The sequence below is a fragment of the Anopheles coluzzii genome, chromosome 2, assembly GCF_943734685.1.
Source record: "Anopheles coluzzii chromosome 2, AcolN3, whole genome shotgun sequence".
Lineage (NCBI taxonomy): Eukaryota > Metazoa > Arthropoda > Insecta > Diptera > Culicidae > Anopheles > Anopheles coluzzii.
In genome coordinates, this window is record NC_064670.1 from 46,329,113 (window position 1) to 46,346,540 (window position 17,428).

At 47.2% G+C, this 17,428-nt stretch overlaps 3 protein-coding genes across 8 annotated transcripts in view; 1 reads left to right on the top strand and 2 right to left on the bottom strand.

Moving 5' to 3' along the window:
- Nucleotides 1–3,436: 3,436 nt before the first annotated feature.
- Nucleotides 3,437–4,664, bottom strand: LOC120951306 (putative tRNA (cytidine(32)/guanosine(34)-2'-O)-methyltransferase 1). Its single transcript, XM_040369939.2, has 3 exons — nucleotides 4,417–4,664; nucleotides 3,696–4,354; nucleotides 3,437–3,620 (listed from the first exon to the last, which is right to left on the bottom strand). Exons 1-3 carry the CDS (start codon nucleotides 4,535–4,537, stop codon nucleotides 3,477–3,479), a joined length of 924 nt encoding a protein of 307 aa, XP_040225873.1. The 5' UTR covers nucleotides 4,538–4,664; the 3' UTR covers nucleotides 3,437–3,476.
- A 269-nt stretch (nucleotides 4,665–4,933) lies between these two features.
- LOC120961725 (heme oxygenase 1) lies at nucleotides 4,934–5,971 on the top strand. The gene is made up of 2 exons (XM_040385715.2): nucleotides 4,934–5,169; nucleotides 5,235–5,971. Exons 1-2 carry the CDS (start codon nucleotides 5,073–5,075, stop codon nucleotides 5,885–5,887), a joined length of 750 nt encoding a protein of 249 aa, XP_040241649.2. The 5' UTR covers nucleotides 4,934–5,072; the 3' UTR covers nucleotides 5,888–5,971.
- A 2,275-nt stretch (nucleotides 5,972–8,246) lies between these two features.
- Nucleotides 8,247–17,428, bottom strand: part of LOC120961726 (serine-rich adhesin for platelets) — a 34,183-nt gene continuing 25,001 nt past the window's right edge. For 5 of the 6 annotated variants that reach the window (XM_049607959.1, XM_049607960.1, XM_049607961.1 and 2 more), the window contains 8 exons: nucleotides 15,624–16,873; nucleotides 10,947–13,017; nucleotides 9,887–10,221; nucleotides 9,719–9,815; nucleotides 9,430–9,636; nucleotides 8,940–9,358; nucleotides 8,669–8,852; nucleotides 8,247–8,594 (listed from right to left, as the gene is read on the bottom strand). In XM_049607959.1, coding sequence (XP_049463916.1) covers nucleotides 8,544–8,594; nucleotides 8,669–8,852; nucleotides 8,940–9,358; nucleotides 9,430–9,636; nucleotides 9,719–9,815; nucleotides 9,887–10,221; nucleotides 10,947–13,017; nucleotides 15,624–16,669 — 4,410 coding nt within the window. In that variant the 5' untranslated portion in view covers nucleotides 16,670–16,873 and the 3' untranslated portion in view covers nucleotides 8,247–8,543. The remainder of the gene's footprint in view (nucleotides 8,595–8,668; nucleotides 8,853–8,939; nucleotides 9,359–9,429; nucleotides 9,637–9,718; nucleotides 9,816–9,886; nucleotides 10,222–10,946; nucleotides 13,018–15,623; nucleotides 16,874–17,428) is intronic. The other variant, XM_049607964.1, reaches the window with a different exon arrangement.

Below are 17,428 nucleotides of genomic sequence, written 5' to 3' on the forward strand. Positions count from 1 at the left end.
CCAAAGTTAATAGTCTAAAAAAATCGCATTGCTTTCAAAAAACAAGTGATAACCAGGTAAGACGATACGGTTAGAGAAACAAAAGAAGTGCCTGTACCAGCAGTGTGCGGTCGATTGGGGAAAGGTCCCCCCCCCCTCCCCTTAAACCTTCACCCGCGTAAGAAAAACGGGTTTCCCGCGCTAAACCGCAGTCAACGTGGTACGCGAGCACGGGAGAGGTAGAAAGCTTTAAGAGCACGTTGCAATAAAATCAAATGATAAACCAAATGTCAAATACCCAAAAGCTCCCACCACCGTTGATGGCCGGATTAAGCAGCCAGGAGAGACAAGGAATGCACAAAACAAACAAACAAACAAACAAACAAGACTATAGACGCACACATCAAGACGCGGAGAAATCGAAGCTCACGACAAGCACGGGCAGAATCAAACCCAAAATAGTTGCAGCAGCAAAGAACGAAAAACGACAAAAGCACCATAATAATAAGGATGTAATCTAGATAAGCCGCGCTCCGATCATCGAAAAATGGGGGAAGGAAAGAATCTTAAGCGTGGGGTGGAGAGGGCATAAAAGAAAGAAGCAGAAGAGAGAGAGGAAACCATCTAAAAAATAGAAATGAATGTATGTGAAAAAGTTTAAATCCGCAATTTATCTCCACGCGCACTCTCTTGCTGCTAAGATTTGCAGGAAAAAAATGTGTGTAAGTGTGCATGTGTGTGTGTGTCGGTGTATGTGTGCGCATGTCGCTGTGTAATGTGATAGATAAGTGAGAAATGGCATAATAAAACCAATAACACAAAAAAGCTCTCCCTCCCTGGATGAAGGCAGCAAGAAGGATCACAAGAAGGCAATGTAAGGAATGAAACGAATGGAATGGAAACGGAGCCACAGAAATGGACAGAATTGTAGCAGAAGGTTAAATGATCTGGAATTGCAAGAAAAGGCTCCAGGCGCCAAAAAGGGAAGGAGATTGGCCAAACGAAGCAAAAAAGGGCTGCAAAGATGAAACAACTGTTAAGGGTAATTAGCACCACCAGAGTCTTCTGCGTTCTTGCGCCATCATCATCAGCATCATCGTCAGCATCATCTGCGTTCTCATCTGCATCGTCGTTTTGGGTAAGCGGCTGTAGCTCTCCGTTCAAAATGCAGAACCGTTGGAAGCAAAACGATCCTATGCTCCTAAACTATTCAAGTCGCACTTAAATATGGCCATTTTAATTGAAAGCTCCTGACACACGAAGATATTTTTACAATTAACGATATTTAATTTAAAGTGCAGGAGGTAGTTCGCCAAATTAACGGAATGTATCTACATTAAAGCTCGTTGGCGAATGGTTCAAACATCGCATGAAAATGTGCATTTTTAAAAGGCACGCATGATTTACCGTGTTACAGTCGAGGGGACAAAGGGGGCATTTTAACATGAATCATTCTTTTATCGATTATTATTATTATCACTACCAATAAAAATGCATTAAAAACAGATAAGAGACCAAGCAAAAAAAAACTATAACACAGAAAAACAGGTGCAACATAAGGTCGATCCTTACTGTATATGCGTTACCCCGTACCCCTTAACTCCCCAGATTTGTTTTTGTTCTGCATATTCATTCTTTTTTTATCATTTTAATCTGAACGCATGATGGCTTTCACATTATTATTGTTATTATTATGCATTACGGCTCTTTGAAACTGTTTTTTGTGTGTGTTTGTTTCGTTCTTTCGTTGAGCCCGGTGAGTCCGAAATACGTCCGTGCCGCCCCGAAAAAGCGTACGAATATTTTTACATTCTTAATTTGTTTGTACCTACATTTATGAAACGTGGAATTTCTTGCACTCATGCTTTTTCGTGCGTTTTTACCTTCCACATTTTTGTTTAATCCCTTTCTGCACCCCAATAATCGCCCGGCTCGACAACAGACAACCTGCAGAAGGCTGGGAGCCATTTGTTCTGCAGATCAAAAACATTAACCTCGCATCAAATCACATGCAAAGTTTTGCATAATGAGCAAACGGCTCAGGTAGCATATGGTTTTTCCTCCCAGCTTGTTGAACTGCCTGCTGTTCATGACGTTGCCTGTCGATGGGAATGTCGTGTTTTACAGGTGTTAATTGGTTGTTTTATCATATTGCCGGTGTACATTGCCACCGCCAGCATCTCCCTTTCCACCACTCCTCCCACAGAGGACGGTAACAGTGTCAATTACACTCGGTAGAGAAAGAGGCTATCACAAAGAAAAATTCCCAAAAGCCAAATGCAACGCTGCACATGCAAGGAACACAAAGAAACAGGATGAACAAAAAAAAGAATACGGTTAAAATCCATCACATTTCCATCCCCATCGTGGTGTGGTATCGCCGTGGTGGCTCATTGCGGAAGGGGACCATGTGTGTGCGCGAAGAGCCGTGCAAATTGTAAGCTGCAATCGATGGGAACAAACGGATGGAAGGAAACATTATCGGCCACCAAAATATCAACCAATTAAATTGAGAAAAATGTGTGATGCAACGACGACTGCCATGGGGCCGCCGCGCCTGGCAGCTGCCACCTCCCCCCCCCCCCCCCCCCCAGGTATTGTGTGTACATTAATGATCGTTGCACAAATTAAAGCATGCCACATTGTTGACCCACACACACACACACGTCTCCAGCATGGTGCGGTAACGTGCACTTTATCAATTTCATTTGCAATGAAAATGCCCGCGTGGTTTATGGGAATGAAATATTAATTTTGCGTACAATGATGCGATCTCGACATTACAAAAAAATAAGAACGATAAACTTCACTCCTAATAGTTAAGCGCGGTACATGAGTTCATATACATTTAAGTCACGTAAAACAACGCAATTAATGTAAGTACCGGAAACACTTTCGTTCGATTAACTGTCACTCCAGCCACAACTGCAGCTTGAACAGGCTGGATGTATCCAAAACATCCACTTTTGAAAGTAATTATGCAAATAGAAATGTGTCCCCATTAGCTGCCTCCCTCTCCCTCTCTCTCTTGACTTCTGCTGTAAACGCTAATGTGAAGCGTATGGAAATGGTGTGAAATGAAAAAAAAAATGCAATTAGGGATCTGGCCAATTTAACGACCTCCACCCATAGCGCCACTACTCTCCTAGTGCCGTACCGTTAATCGCAATCGTTATCGATCCATCGGTAACGATTACGTCTAGTCGTGTGAATATAATTGACTGTCCCGAGATTGGCCCGATTAACTGAACCGTACGGAGTTGAGTTATGGCTGTTTTTGATGGACCCATTTAATTCACAATATATACTGTTCTACTGCTTGTAATCGATTAGCAAACGGTTCAGTGGGGATGCCAGTGGCTGTTTGAATCATCACAACAACAAATAACCATTCGGAGTGTAACATCTACATCAAAACTATAAAAAAAAACAAAACCATTACCCGCGTTTTAATGACTTACGGTTGTAAAAGTGAATACTTCGAAGAATGATTTTATTTAATCCTTCTTTTTATCCGCTTCCACCTTTATGCTGCCATGCTTGAGGGAGGTCGTTTTCATCCGCTCCAGTACCTCACTGTAGGCCGGCGCAAGTGGCTTCTGCACCACGTCCCGATACTCGTAATCCTTTTCCGGATCAATCTGTGTGGGGTAAACGAAAGAAAGCTTGCTTGCTGAACCAAACGGCAACACAACGGACAGTATGTGCACACTTACATTTAAACTGTACGACATGTCGGAATCAAATTCGCGCAGATCACCACACACCAGAAAAGGTACGATCGACCGATTGACGGGAGCGCTCGTTTCGCACGCTATCACCTGAACGTCGTCCAGCATGGGATTGATAAGCTGCGGCACGTAGCCCTCCGGTGGCCTGTAGTCCTGACACACCACGAACGCCTCAATGCTGGAGTTTCGCGAGCTGGGCGGTTTGGCGATAGTGACTCGCTCGAAAAATATCCGCAACTGCGAGTAGAGCAGCGACGTATCCTTGCCACGGAAGATTTTCGCCACAAACGTACCGCCCGGCGTGAGCACGTGTGTCGTTATGTTCAGTGCCGCCAGCAGCAGCTGCGACTGGATGTACTCGTCGATATCGTGCAAACCGGTCACATCCGGTGCACCGTCGCAGATAACGAGCTGAGCTTTTTGCTGGTCGCCAAAGTGTTCGATGATTGCTTCCGCCGTGCTCAGCTTGGTAATGTCACCCTGGAGCTGGATAATGCCCGGCAGCGGACCCATCGTCTGCAGGTCCACGGCGATGATCTTCACCTCATCCCGCTCCGCCGGATCGCGGCTTTCGTACAGCCGCTTCGACAGCACCTGGCTCCAGCTGCCCGGGGCGGCGCACAGGTCGACCGCTCGCGTTACACCTAAAAGCAATAGAACTGTTTCAAGCATCGGGCAATCGCGATGAAGCAGTGCTTATGCCTACCGTCAAATATCTGGAACACTTCGTCAATGTGAATGAGCTTGAATGCGCTGCGCGCCCGCCAACCTTCTTCCTTCGCTAGGCGATAGTAGATATCGCGCTTGTCTTTGCTAGTTTTACCCATTTTATATTGTTTTACTGCAACCACTGGACACTTCTCCTCTCAATAAATGTTTTCCCAGTACTATCGCTAGAGGAAAAATGTGTTGTTGATGCGTGCGGTTTTTTCCTCTGCACTTGACAGCTATTTAGCTTAAGCCGCGACTATACGAACAAAACATAATTGATTTGGTATAAATAGAATTTTATAAACATTACATTAACTTTAGCATAATTCATGCAAAAAATAGGTTAAATGAGGCCACGCATGTAATCCCATTTTTATTTATCATAATTAAAATGGACATTCAAACGCGGTTGTTCTAAATGCTTTAAATGTTCTAAAATCATGAAGCGTTTGTTGCTGTCATTTAAATGCCACACGAAACGCTTGACCCTTTAAACCGTTTCTTTGTTTACGTTCCCGAACCTTTTGTCATCCGGTCCAAAAGATTCCTGCACCAAACATACACAAAAGAACAGCTGATTCTTTGTTGTTTACGCCAATTTGCGCAACATTCTAGTTCATCGCCGATTTTGGATAACTTCGCATCGGCAAAATGGCACAAAATGTGCCTTTTTCGAAGCAAATGCGCATAGCTACTCGAGAAATACACAATGTTAGTGATGCACTTGTGAACGCAAAATTAGCCTTCGGTAAGTGACGGGACATTATCACAATATGCGATTTAAAATTGTGTATTATTTCCTGCTTTCCGCAGCTCTCTACGACAGTCGTGTTTGGGCTGAAGGTCTGCTGATCTTCTACGACGTGTTCAAACATCTCGAACAACGCGTACCGCATGATTTCCTCCCACCGGAGATGCATCGAACGGCACAGTTTGAGCAGGACCTTCGCTACTATCTCGGCGAAGGGTGGCTCGAACGCCACACCCCAAAGGCGGAAGTGCGTGCCTATTTGGAACACTTGCAAGAACTCGAACAGGAGAATGCAAATCTACTCCTGGCCTACGTTTATCATCTCTACATGGGACTCCTCTCTGGGGGACAAATTTTACAGAAGCGCCGATCTATCGGTCGCCGTATCAATCCCTTCCGAAGAGCGGATGCAGAACCGGTCCCGGATGCGGCCGTTACCACATTCGAAGATCACAGCATTTACGAGCTGAAGCAACGTTTGCGCAAAATTGTGGACGATTTTGGCGCTCGGCTGGACGAGGAAACGCGCCAGCGAATGTTGGACGAAAGCAGGAAAGTGTTCGAACTGAACAACACCATCATCCGGACGGTGGAGGGCGTTGGTTCGGCCAACATGCGTATCGTAAGGTACATCGCGATGGCAATTGCTGCCATCATATTAATGCAGTACGTCGTGCGAAACCAGTTTGATCAGAAGCAAGAGCAAACGTTGTGATTTTAAATGTAGAAGACGCTAGAACACTTTTGAACAATGTAATATTTCGGATATTTTAACAGTAAACACAAAATAATACAGCAAGCCGTCGTTTCACATTTTCTTTCCGAGTAATATTTTGCTTCTAATATTGCGTTGCCTTTGACCGGCAGCTAGTCGCTACCCCTTAGGAATTGTAACATTGTAATAGACTCTAGAAAGGTAGCCGTCCGCGTCCACGTGTAAAATGCGAATCATTCACCGTGGTACCGGACGGTGTTTGCCTCTCCGACGATGAGAACCGCTTCTCACATTTATCCAAAGTAATAGCACCCAAAACATTTGCGAATATTATTATTGTTATTAATGTAATATCGTAATATCGAACCCTCGCTCCTTAATAGTGGTCAATTCGGTGTGCGCCGTCGCCTTGGATTGGAGCAGGCAAACTAATCTGCGCTTATGCTGCACAATTTATTTCCCTAACAATCCACCCAAGCTACAAGATGTACAAGAGCGAGCACAGAAATCTCTTCAATTGCTTTACATTAAGTTTTAAGCCTCAAAATGGAAAAATAGTTTACGATTTATATGTGCGTTGTTGGTGACCCAGAGGAAGGATACCCTTTCGACTATAGAACACTCTGCAGCAATGGGATAAATATTGAATCAAGAAATAACGCAATCGTGTGTGCTGGTGATTAAATTTGAGCTTTTTTTTGTAAAGGTGGAACAACCCTATCCACTGTAGCTGAATTACAGTAGAAACGAAATATCAGGTATGATTGTTGTATAAATATGCAACACACACACACACGAATCGAGCTAATGTACAAAACCAAAAGATGTACAAAAAAAATGGACAATTAATTTACCGTTATTTTTATGCAAGCTCTTTTTATAGCTTTTGAAATCAGTGGTACTCTTTTGCCCTAGCTTACCCATATATGATCAATGTCGTCGTCTTGGGAGCTGCAAAAGGAACTCTCTTCTCTGTCGTGCGCCAGTTGCACTGTCTCCACGCATTAATCTTCATCTGTCCCATTTTGCTCGTATATATATAACTATAAATTTGCCTATAAACCTATCGCCGTGTACAATAATAGTAAGTGTGTGTATGTGTGTGTGTTTCTTCCCTCTTTCGGTGTAAATATCCCGTAGCTAAAGTATCACATTTCTATTCAAATCTTTCGTCAGTTAGTAAGTTCGAATCGTCATTTCGACCAACATATATCGCGTGGAACGGCATTGGGAATTCCGCTGGCCAGTGGTTGAATGACGCTACGTGAGGGGTCAGGAAAATCCTACATTTGAAATCCTACGCTAACCTACTTATTTTCCACTCGTCACAAGCCGAGTTGGAAATTCCGCGTGGAGTGGGACACAAAAGAGAGTGAGAGAGAGAGAGAGAGAGAGAGCGAGAGTGAGAGCGAGATAAACGGAGCAAGAGAAACGGGTGGGAAACTTTCCATTATCCTAAATTCTTACCTAGCTAAGAGTGTCATAGATGATACATGTAGTTATGAGTTTAACTGCTCCTTTATATCCTATATTGCAACAAAACAAAGTTCCTTCCGTTCCTTCCCATCTACCTGCACCTCATGGCTCTCTCCCTCTCTACACACATCCCTCACAGCGCGGTGCCGGATTGTGATCAAATTGTTCAACGGCTAATCGATAAAGGAGTTCCTGCCTTCCACGGTCACGATACAAATCTGCTACACGCTACCTTGTTTAACGCCCGTCACAGTTCTGTTTCAGAGTACAAAACTGCGACACGTGCGATGATCGTTAAACGATCCTCCTTCTCGTCATTTTTGAAGCTACACTAATTCAGTTAACAGAACATGCCCCTTTATGTTACTCCACACTGAGCGCTCGAGCGCCCCAACACAAACAAACAGAAAGGATAAAGGATACACCGTGGATAATAACATTTACAAACAAATCCCATTACAAGTTGGGTCTTTTTTTTCAGAATTAACAGTGGTAATGTGTTAAGTGCTGCATATTGGTTGAGATTTTGCGTAAGAATCTGTTCCATTACGGACACGTGTTTACTTTGGTCGAAAAGTAAGGCAACTGTGTTGTAAAGGCATCGTTGTAAAAGGTTTGATGTCTTTTGTTTTTGTTTGATGCTTCTAAGTGCATTTCCTAAAAAAACTATACGTCCATAACAGCTTTGGGCCGCCGCTAAGCAATACTTTTCCGCTCTTTTCGCCGTTAGGAAAGTGGTCGAACGATTGGGCGATCTTCTCTAGTCCCTGCTAGAGATTAAAATCAAGTATTATGAGTAATCCCGACACCGAAGCACGTGGCAGGATGGTCATGCTGGCTACTGAGAGCCAGCACCACCATCCGGCTACGGACGGTGTATGGCCACGATCGACAGATGGGAGCCCTGAAAGGAACATAGGTCGAAAGAAGAATCCTTGGTGTTTGATGCACTGGAGGACGATGGACGATGCTCCTCTATTCCCGGTAGCCAGTAGCCGCTATCGGAACGGTTGTATGTGTGTGTATGTGTTTTTTACGGCTGTGCTTTTGCTCTGTCTCGCTCCCCCGTCGCAATCGAGTCGATCGAGTCGTTGGAGGATCGAGGACCGAACGATGGAGATCCGCTCCATCCGAGGTGTGTCGAACATACTCACAATACTTGATTTTAAATGAGTCTTTCCTATGTTTCTATGGTCGGGCCTGTTAACTTGGTCGCGTACACGTTCGATACCTGCAATGTGTGCGAAAGAGTAGACGTTAGTGCATCGGCATTGCCAAACCGACCACGCAAAACGTGCTACGTACCCGGTAGATCAGTTCATACTGTTCCCGTGTCCGGACGGCACTGGCCCGGCCGCGTCGTACGTAGTACACAATCTGTGGCAGATCCACCGTGCGCGGTGGCACCTCTAGCAGACGCAGCGCAATGTCACACGCCACCAGCGTTCCAGTACGTCCCGTTCCCGGCGAACAGTGCACGGTAAGTGGTCTATAAAGGTTTAAAAACGAAAGCAAAAAAGAACACATTCAAACATTGATTCTTCCTCTAAGACACATAAAAACGCAAATGCCATACCCCTGAGTTCGCTGCAGTGACTTGTGCTTGTCCATGGTGCCACCGTTGCTGACGATACTGGTCGGTTCCTTGCCCGCACCGGCCGGCGTCCCATTGCTGGTGGCATTATTGTTATTATTGTTGTTATTATTATTGCTAGAGTTATCAGTTCCATTGCCGGCACTCGGCTGTTCCGATGGCTGTTCCTCCGACTCCTCCGCGATCGTGGCAAACTCGGCCAGCTCCGAGGGAGACAGCTTCAGGTGGGTGCGCGCCTCCAGCAGCATGCCGATGATGGAAGACTCGTCGATCGGGACGCCCGTGTCGGGCCACTGATACCAGAAGTGCATGATCTCGCGCAGATTGTTGCTGGGCGTGTGGCGCATGTGCACCGTTGAGATTGTGTACTTCTCCTTATTTTCACGGTTTTTCAACGTTAGCTGCGCAAATGGAATGGATTATGTGAAATTAAAGATTGCATAATCTTTGGGGGTGTGTAGAGCCACCTCACCTGGAAATCTCCAAACGTACGGCTGTTGTCCAGTACAACCGATGGTGGCAAATACTCGGCACACTTCTCCACACCGTTTTCGCTAAGATCCGTTGCCATGATGATCACTTTCGAGTTTTGCTCCCACACCATGCGCCAGAAGTCGTTGATCGTGTTCTCCATCGGAGCTTGACAGGCAATGTAATAGTTGGCAGAATCTTTGGGACCCTACGCAGACAAGAGAGCAAGTGCAACGAGAACGATAATTAGTAACCAAGATACCCAGAATCATAGCGACGCTTGCGCATACCTTCACAAAGTTGGCATTGATGTACTCCGTCTTTTCATCGTCATTCATGCGCTTCAGATGAACACGTGTTTCCGGCAGTGGAACTACGTTTGCGTACCTTTAAAGTATGGCAACGGGGTTTCGATCATTTATCACTTTCAACCTAAAACATTCGCTCACAAAGCTTACCGATTCTTATCCTCGCATCCTTCCGGCACCTCATCGGCACGGGCAGTCACGTTCGGGATCTCCTTGAACTCGTCGTAAATGGCCGTCTTGTTGTGGATGATGTTGGCCAACTCGGCCACCGTCAGCGGGTTGGTTTTAAAGTTGGGATCCTCAAACGCCGAGTTACCGTACGATCGTTTGGACATGCGGGCCGTGTTGCCCTTGCGTCGCACGCTGTTGTACACGGACACATTGTCCAGGCTATAAGCGTCGAGACCGACCGGCCGGCAGCGTTGTCCGTACGAGACCTGATTCTGTCGCTTGCGGAACACGATCTGCAACGGCGGATAGTACATCTAGATCAGCGCAAGCGTGCACCTGTCTGCCCAGGGGGTCGGCGGGGTTAGGAACCAGTATTTACACTATGTGCACTCGTTCATACTCGCACGCCAATTCGGAGTAGATAAGGTAAAGGTAGTAAAGAAATTCACACTCCCACAAACCAAGAGAATATAGTTTGAAAACAAAACTTCTTGAGTAAAATAAAATATTGGTCCCATTTGTAATGTTTGAGCAAGTACTCTAAGAAGCTTATAGCAGGATTAATAATTCATGTGTAGTACGTTCCAACAATTTAAAATTCACTCACTTTTTCAAGTACACGTGAGATTACATTAAAACAATCCAGGTCCAATATTTCATCGTATTGATTATAAATAGTTGATTTTTGTACAGATTTTGAGTTAGTTTTTTCCATTAATATGTTGTTATAATAGAAGTTGTAACATGTTTTTGCTCTGAAATATTGTTTATAATTACAGTATCGATCGTGTAACTTGATCTTGCATTTATGTAAAGAAGGAAATAAACAGCCACACTTTTGGGCTATTTGTAATCTACTCCAAAAACCAACCTTATGTACCATCCCATAAGAAAACGTAAAACACCCATAACGGAAGAAACTCGTACATTCGATTCCATTCACACTCTCGCCTAACGCTCATCCACACGTTTGCGTCACTCAGACGCAAGGCGCCAATAACGGAGATGGTTCCTCGACATTGCCACCAGTAATACTTACGAAGGCCGCAATCAGTAGTAGCACCACGATCACGCTCACAATGCTGGCTACAACGGCTACCACCACACTGCTGTCCTCCTCTGCTGCCGGCTCACCCTGCGATTGTTCCGTCGTACCGTTAATGCCCTGCTTAGGTGCGACTCCCTGCTGTTGTCCGGACAGGTCTGTCTGGTTCTGTCCGTCACCCTGCGACGCTCCACCACTACCACCAGTGGCCGGTACATTGTTCAGCTCGATGTAGTCTTCCTCTGTGACCGATTCCTCCTCGGACAGTTCCGTCGTCGTCATGGAACGATCGATGGTACGACGTGTTGTGTACGCTTCCGCCGACACACCAACCGACTGTCCCGATCCCGAACTGCTCTCGGTTGTAGTAATCGATGATGGGCTGCTGGTTGACGCAGTTGTCGTAGCAGCAGCGACCGTAGTGGAAATCGTATCGTACACATGCTTGTCGTCTAACACGATCGGAACCTTGCCGCCATCATCGGCCGACTCGTCGGTAGTCATCTGCGGTGGGTCCGACCGTTCCGTAGTGACGCTAGACTGTCCAATCAAGCTCTCGCCAGCGGAAGCGTCATCAAACTCGACGTTGTTCGTTAGCGTAGCGCTGGATAGGTTCGGTACAACGGTGGTAACACTTGCAACCGTCGATGTTGCCACCATGAGCTTATCGTCGGTGCGGTTCAGCAGATTCTGGTTCACCTCCGAGGATTCCGTGGAATCCTGCCTGTCCAGTGGTTTCGAGTCGGCAGTATCATGCACGATCGGTGCTTCGCTACTCGCTACCGTGGTAGTGAATGTGACGCCGCCACCCATGTCCGTGCTGGCGTACTCGCGCACCGGTAAATCGGTGGTGGTAATGGCGGCAAAGTCTGGCTGCATGGTAGTGGGACGTCTTACCGGCATCGTGCTTGCGAGACGCGTGATCATGGTGGTGAGCGGAATCGGAGGTGTCGTTTGCTCAGTGCGTCTTAGGATCGGTGCCGCCGGCGAGTAGGTCGTTACCGGAACGTCCTCAAACATGCCGAACGCCGTGCTGACGTCCGATCGTTGGGCCGCGCTCGTCGTCGTCGTTGTGGTGGTTCGAATCTCTGGGGTATTGCGCACACCCTGAGACACCTCACTTTCGTCCACATTCTCGCTAACCTCATAGGTGCGTCTCGTGGTGGTTGGCATAGCGTTTACACTCTCGCTAATACCCGCCACCTCATTCGCCATCGTGGTGCTGCTGGTGGAGCGATCTTCAAATTTGAAATCTTCCAACTCTTGTCCTCTGCGATCGGGACTCTCCGTTAAGGGGACAAACGTCGTGTCGACTACATTGCCATCCTCCGTCTCGGCCGCCACACTCTCACCCTCTGCAGCCGGTTTCGTTGGTGCGGCTTCTGTAACGATCGCGGTCAACCGATTCTCCTCGCTCAGCACGTCCGCTCCATTCTCAACGGCCGGAACCTTGTTCGCGTACGTGCGTCTATCCTTTGCACCGGCAGGCTCGTCAGACGATACGGTAGAGCGTACGAACGAACTGTTGGCAAAGTCTGCCTCCTTCATTATGATGGCCCAATCCATCAGCTGCTTCAGGGTATTGTTTCCTACTACGTTCTCGCTGTCATCCCGCACCGTTTCCGTGCTCTCGCTCACTACCTGCCCAACGTCCGATTGCTTTCGTTCCACCATACGCATCCCGGCAAGCGCCCATGCGGCCCCGTTCGGCAGATTAATGTCATTGTCCTCCGTTGTTTCCTCGTTGAACTGGTCCAAGAATTTGCCCTTCTTGGCACGAGCCGGCAGCGTCTGGTTGCGTTCCACCTCATTCGAACTCTCCTCGTACGTGTTCGTTTCGATCTGCGTCCTTTCCACCGACAGTGAACTGTTTCTTTCCACGCTTTCGCTTGCGCGGGATGCGTCGTCCGTTGCAACATCTAGCGCTGACAGGGTGGTCACCGGTAAAGCAGCTTCCGTGGTGAGACGATCCTCCTCGTCGTCATTGGACGAGTCGATTTCAACGGCCGAGTTTTCCTTGAGCAGTGCCGTACCGTTCGGTGAGCTGTTGGATGGTGCCGTGTACCTGCAAAAGGAAAAGAAGGTTAATGGTGTGTAATCACATCGATGGGTAAAACGTTTTATCGATTATACCGCTGGCAGATGTACGCGTAATAAGGGTGATAAGGGCGATTAATTTTAGAAACGAAATCAGACCGCACAGTGGTAATGGCGCCGTTATGGCACAAGAAAAGTATTTAAAAAATGTATGGAAAAACCTGTACAAACGGTACAGGCTCTTCAAGCGTGTACAGCTCCGGTTCACAATAATGATAGGGTCCAATAATAAATATAGGGGAAGCTGCGAGAAAAAAATGCAATGGAAAGCGCACCAGATTGAAAAATGAAATTCAAAGATGTACGTCGTGGATTTCTTGTTAATTTTGATAAAGTAAATTTTTCTCATAAATAATGATTATGAGCAAATGGCTGTACATTCCCCCAAAGCATTTTAATGAATCATATTTTAACAAAACATATTATTAAATATTAACAAACATAATATTTAGATATTATGAGTCTTATTATGAGACTTAAGTCATTCAATAGTTAAACTGCTATAGTTCTGTAGATCCTTTACTTTTTTGCTTTAATTTTGGGCCCAAAGAAAACCAAAACGTGGACCTAAAATGTATGCTATTGTTAACATACAATTAATCGAATTAAATCAAGAATCAGAACACTCGTTTACATCTCACAAATCTAGGGCGCTCGGTAGTAAAATTCGTGCCATAATTTATTTCCTCCGCATTAGAACTGAACCATAAAGAACGCTGCCATTAGAAGAAAAAAAACTCAACAATCTCATCCCACTTTTCAAAATGTATCGATGATTTATCGGCAAGCAACTATAACAAAAAAAACGCACCAACCATCCATCTCTACACTCTCCCGAAAGGTAGGTACTGTTCACATTTGTGTGGAAAGTTTTGGCATTGTTTTAGACCGAGTTTCGGCATAGTTTGCCGCCCGAATAAAGTGTGCCACTAACCAAACGAACCTCTTCTACCTCCGGGCCGGGAGGGGAAATCATGTGAACGAATAGAAGCAACCTCCATACACCACAACGGACAAATTATTGAAAACAGAACAAAAAACGCCGAACAACAAGTGCTGCGGACGGTTGATTGTGTTGTGCTAAATTTTATCATAATTTCTATTCAATTTTCCACCGACCACCGTAATGCGTTTTACACGAAAGGCGCACCCAAATAACGACCAGGGAAAACAACAGCCCAAAAAAAATCCAGCAACAATCATACATGCACCATCGGCTACGTTGCGTACGGTTCGCTTCTAATGCTTCAATAGATCATTCAACAACAGTGTTCTCTTTATTGTACACAGAGCCGGAACAGCTTCATACCAAACCCAATAACAATCACGATCGGTGCCAAAAGTAGCTCCGAACAATAGGCGAAATGGACACACCGAGAAAACAAAAAAAAGCCCTCCCCCAAAACTGAGTGAGTGAAAAATAGAGATCGATTCGATCTCACCTCGACGGATCGATTTGGAGGAAAGGGTTGTAGCAATAAACAAAAAACCATAACACTTTTTCGCTTTTCTTCCTCCCCCCCCCCCCTCTCCACACACACACAGGCAAACCAGATCGACCCGATGTGAGATCGTGGGGGGAGAGAAAATTGGTCGGAAAATCAGTGCATGATTGAGAAATTGGGCGGTACAACGATAACAGATCGGCCGGCGAGTTTCGATCGAAAAGCACTCAAAAAGCAGCGCAGCAAAAGGCGCGACGACGATCGCGCGTGGAAGCGAAACGCGCGGTACCCCGATGGTTATCATTCGAAACTTTTCCAAAGGGAAGGGAAAAGAAAACGCAGCGATGGAGAGATGGATGGAGAACATTGAAAACTTCGCCTCAAACGAGTATGTTGCCCGACGTATGAACGGGAGGTCCCGCTTTCACACCTTTTTTTTCCTTTCTGGGCCCGGTATCGGTAGGAGTTAGTTTTTCGTAACGCAAAGGAGGAAGATTTCTCAGCTCCTACGTCAATCCGGTGGAACTGTTTTTGGGGGTAAAATGTTCCCGCTCGCAACTGCCCTGCTTCTCCGCCTCTTGTTCGCTTTCGTTCATTACCACCACCAACACAGGAAAGAGTGAGGCGCTGAACAAACGAGGCCACGCGTACGCGCCAACTGCAAATGCGCGACGAGCTGGCCGCCAGGCCGCGGGAAAGCGCTCAGCGAAGCGATTGAGATTCGATAGGAAATGAAATTAGACGATTATTGTTGTTGTGGCGCTCGTTGCCACTCCCCGCGCTACCAAAAACAAATCATAACGGTGGTCGATGTTTAATCATGAGCGTAAGTGCGGCCACTTGTGCCTGCTTGCCCTGCACTCTCGCTTCGCGCCACAAAACGAGGCCGCGCACGAAATTAGTACTGAACACAGCGCCCATCTGGCAAGATACGGTTTGAGAGGGAGAGAAAGAGAGTCTGCGCTGGTAAGGTGTAACAAAAACAGGCACACCATCCCAACTGGCCCAACATTCCGAAGATGGTCAACGGTGCGGCAATCGATCATTAGAGCCCTCCCGAAAATGAGCGCCCCATTGTTGTTATCTCCATCCGCGTGCTTGGTGCGCTATTTGTCCGTTGATCACTTACCTACTTAACTCGATCCGTTCGCCAGCACCGTCGGACACCATTGCGGCCGGTGCACTGCCATCGTCGGAGCGATTCGCCGGGCTTGCCGGGCTGATCGTTTCGACCTCTGGGGCAAGCGGCGGTACCACGGTCGTAGTGACGGCGACCTCATCATCATTATCATCCCCATCGCCCCTAAGCTGGGAGTTAATCTCTTCAGCAAGCGAGTCCTGTTCAAAGGTTCCCTGCTGCTGCCCGGACTGTTCCGAGCTTTGCTGCTGTTCGGGCACTGAACTTTGATCCGACTCGACCGACGGGACACGTGGCTCGGACGATCCGGCCGATTCGCTGGCACCACTGCTGCTCACACTCTCCCCTTCAGATCCTTCTGCTACAACCGAACGGGCGGGAGCAGCGGTCGGAGCGGGTGTCGTAATTTCATTGATTGCAGGTGCGGCCGTGTTCACGATGGTTTCGGCCACTTCCGTTGTATCCTCGCTCCTGTCCGTCTCATCCGATAGCTGCTGCTGCTGACTGGAGGATGATTGCGATGCAGAACTCGCACTACCAACGTCTTCCAGCGTTTCGGCATCACTTCCCATCGATTCTTCGCCAGAGGGCGCTAACGTAGTTCCGGATACGCTCGCCTCCTCGTCCGTATCGTTGGACAGCTGTTCGGCCGTGTCCGACAGGGAGGACGCAGGCTCATCCGCCGCACTCCCATCGGCCGACTGCTGTTCGAGCGTCGCACTGTCCGAGCTCATACCATCTGCCGGGAACTGTTCGAACCGATCGTTGGGTCGTGGTGGAGTTGTCGCCACCTTACTGTTTGCCGCGTTATCATCGTTCGGAGGCACGGTTGTCAACTCCTGCATGTCGTCCGCTGCCGTTTGAGCGTCGTTTGGTAGGACGGTTGTCATGGGTTCTTCTGCCTGGCGCCGTACGATCACACGGCCCTGTACAGAGGGTGGATGGCTAGCGAGCAACACTAGACATCCGGTAAGTGCCACCAATGCCACGAGTCGTGCCATTCTGGACGCTTTTCGATTTAACTTTAGCTCTAACATCTACTTTGTGCGGGGGTTTGCGTGGTGGGTAAGCAAGCACCCTTTGTAAACGTTTCCACTGTTTTCTCACAGCAACACTACTCTACAGGGTGATACAGTAGCACTCGGTGAGGTGCTGGTCATTCTTCTGTCCTCGTGGTGCCAATGGTAGTACGGTCACGTTCCTAGGAGCACTTGCCGAAAAGTATTACGAAGAATTCAAACCTGCAAAGAAGAATGGAAAAGTAAAGCGTACCATTAGCCTCAAGGGTCATCAAACAAGCTTTTCCTGCAAAACAAACAGTGTATCTTTTTGTTGTTGGGCATTTGTTTTCATCCAAAGCCAACAGACTTAACGGGCAAAACCTGCAACATGACCACCATCTGCGTGTGTCCGCAAGGCAGGGTCCGATGACGTTCACCCCGTTCGAGGCAATTCATTTTTTCCTATGTCAATTTTCATCTCCCATGACGAAGACCACAACGACTGCATCACAACGATCCATCCGTCCATTTCTCCGTTCAATACTCTATCCCTCTCTTCCCACAGCGTCGCGTAACATTTACTTACATCCGTGCGAAAGTAAAACCGCCAACCGAGCATTATTATTACACCATGTCTTTTCCATCAGCATCCCGATCATACCGATCGACATCTGCTTCATCTGCCGACCGGCGTTTCGCCCGTGTCGGGTTCGGTTGACGCGGATTCCAGCATCACCCATGGCAACAAGCTCGGCATCCCATTACCAACGATTTAAATGCCGTGGCGGGATCGAA

Coding starts and splice junctions, on each gene's coding strand:
- LOC120951306 (XM_040369939.2), bottom strand. CDS start 4,537: ATGGGTAAAACTAGCAAAGACAAGCGCGATATCTACTATCGCCTAGCG. Junction 4,355..4,416: donor AGTGTTCCAGATATTTGACG/GTAGGCATAAGC, acceptor TATTGCTTTTAG/GTGTAACGCGAGCGGTCGAC. Junction 3,621..3,695: donor ACATGTCGTACAGTTTAAAT/GTAAGTGTGCAC, acceptor TACCCCACACAG/ATTGATCCGGAAAAGGATTA.
- LOC120961725 (XM_040385715.2), top strand. CDS start 5,073: ATGGCACAAAATGTGCCTTTTTCGAAGCAAATGCGCATAGCTACTCGA. Junction 5,170..5,234: donor GAACGCAAAATTAGCCTTCG/GTAAGTGACGGG, acceptor TGCTTTCCGCAG/CTCTCTACGACAGTCGTGTT.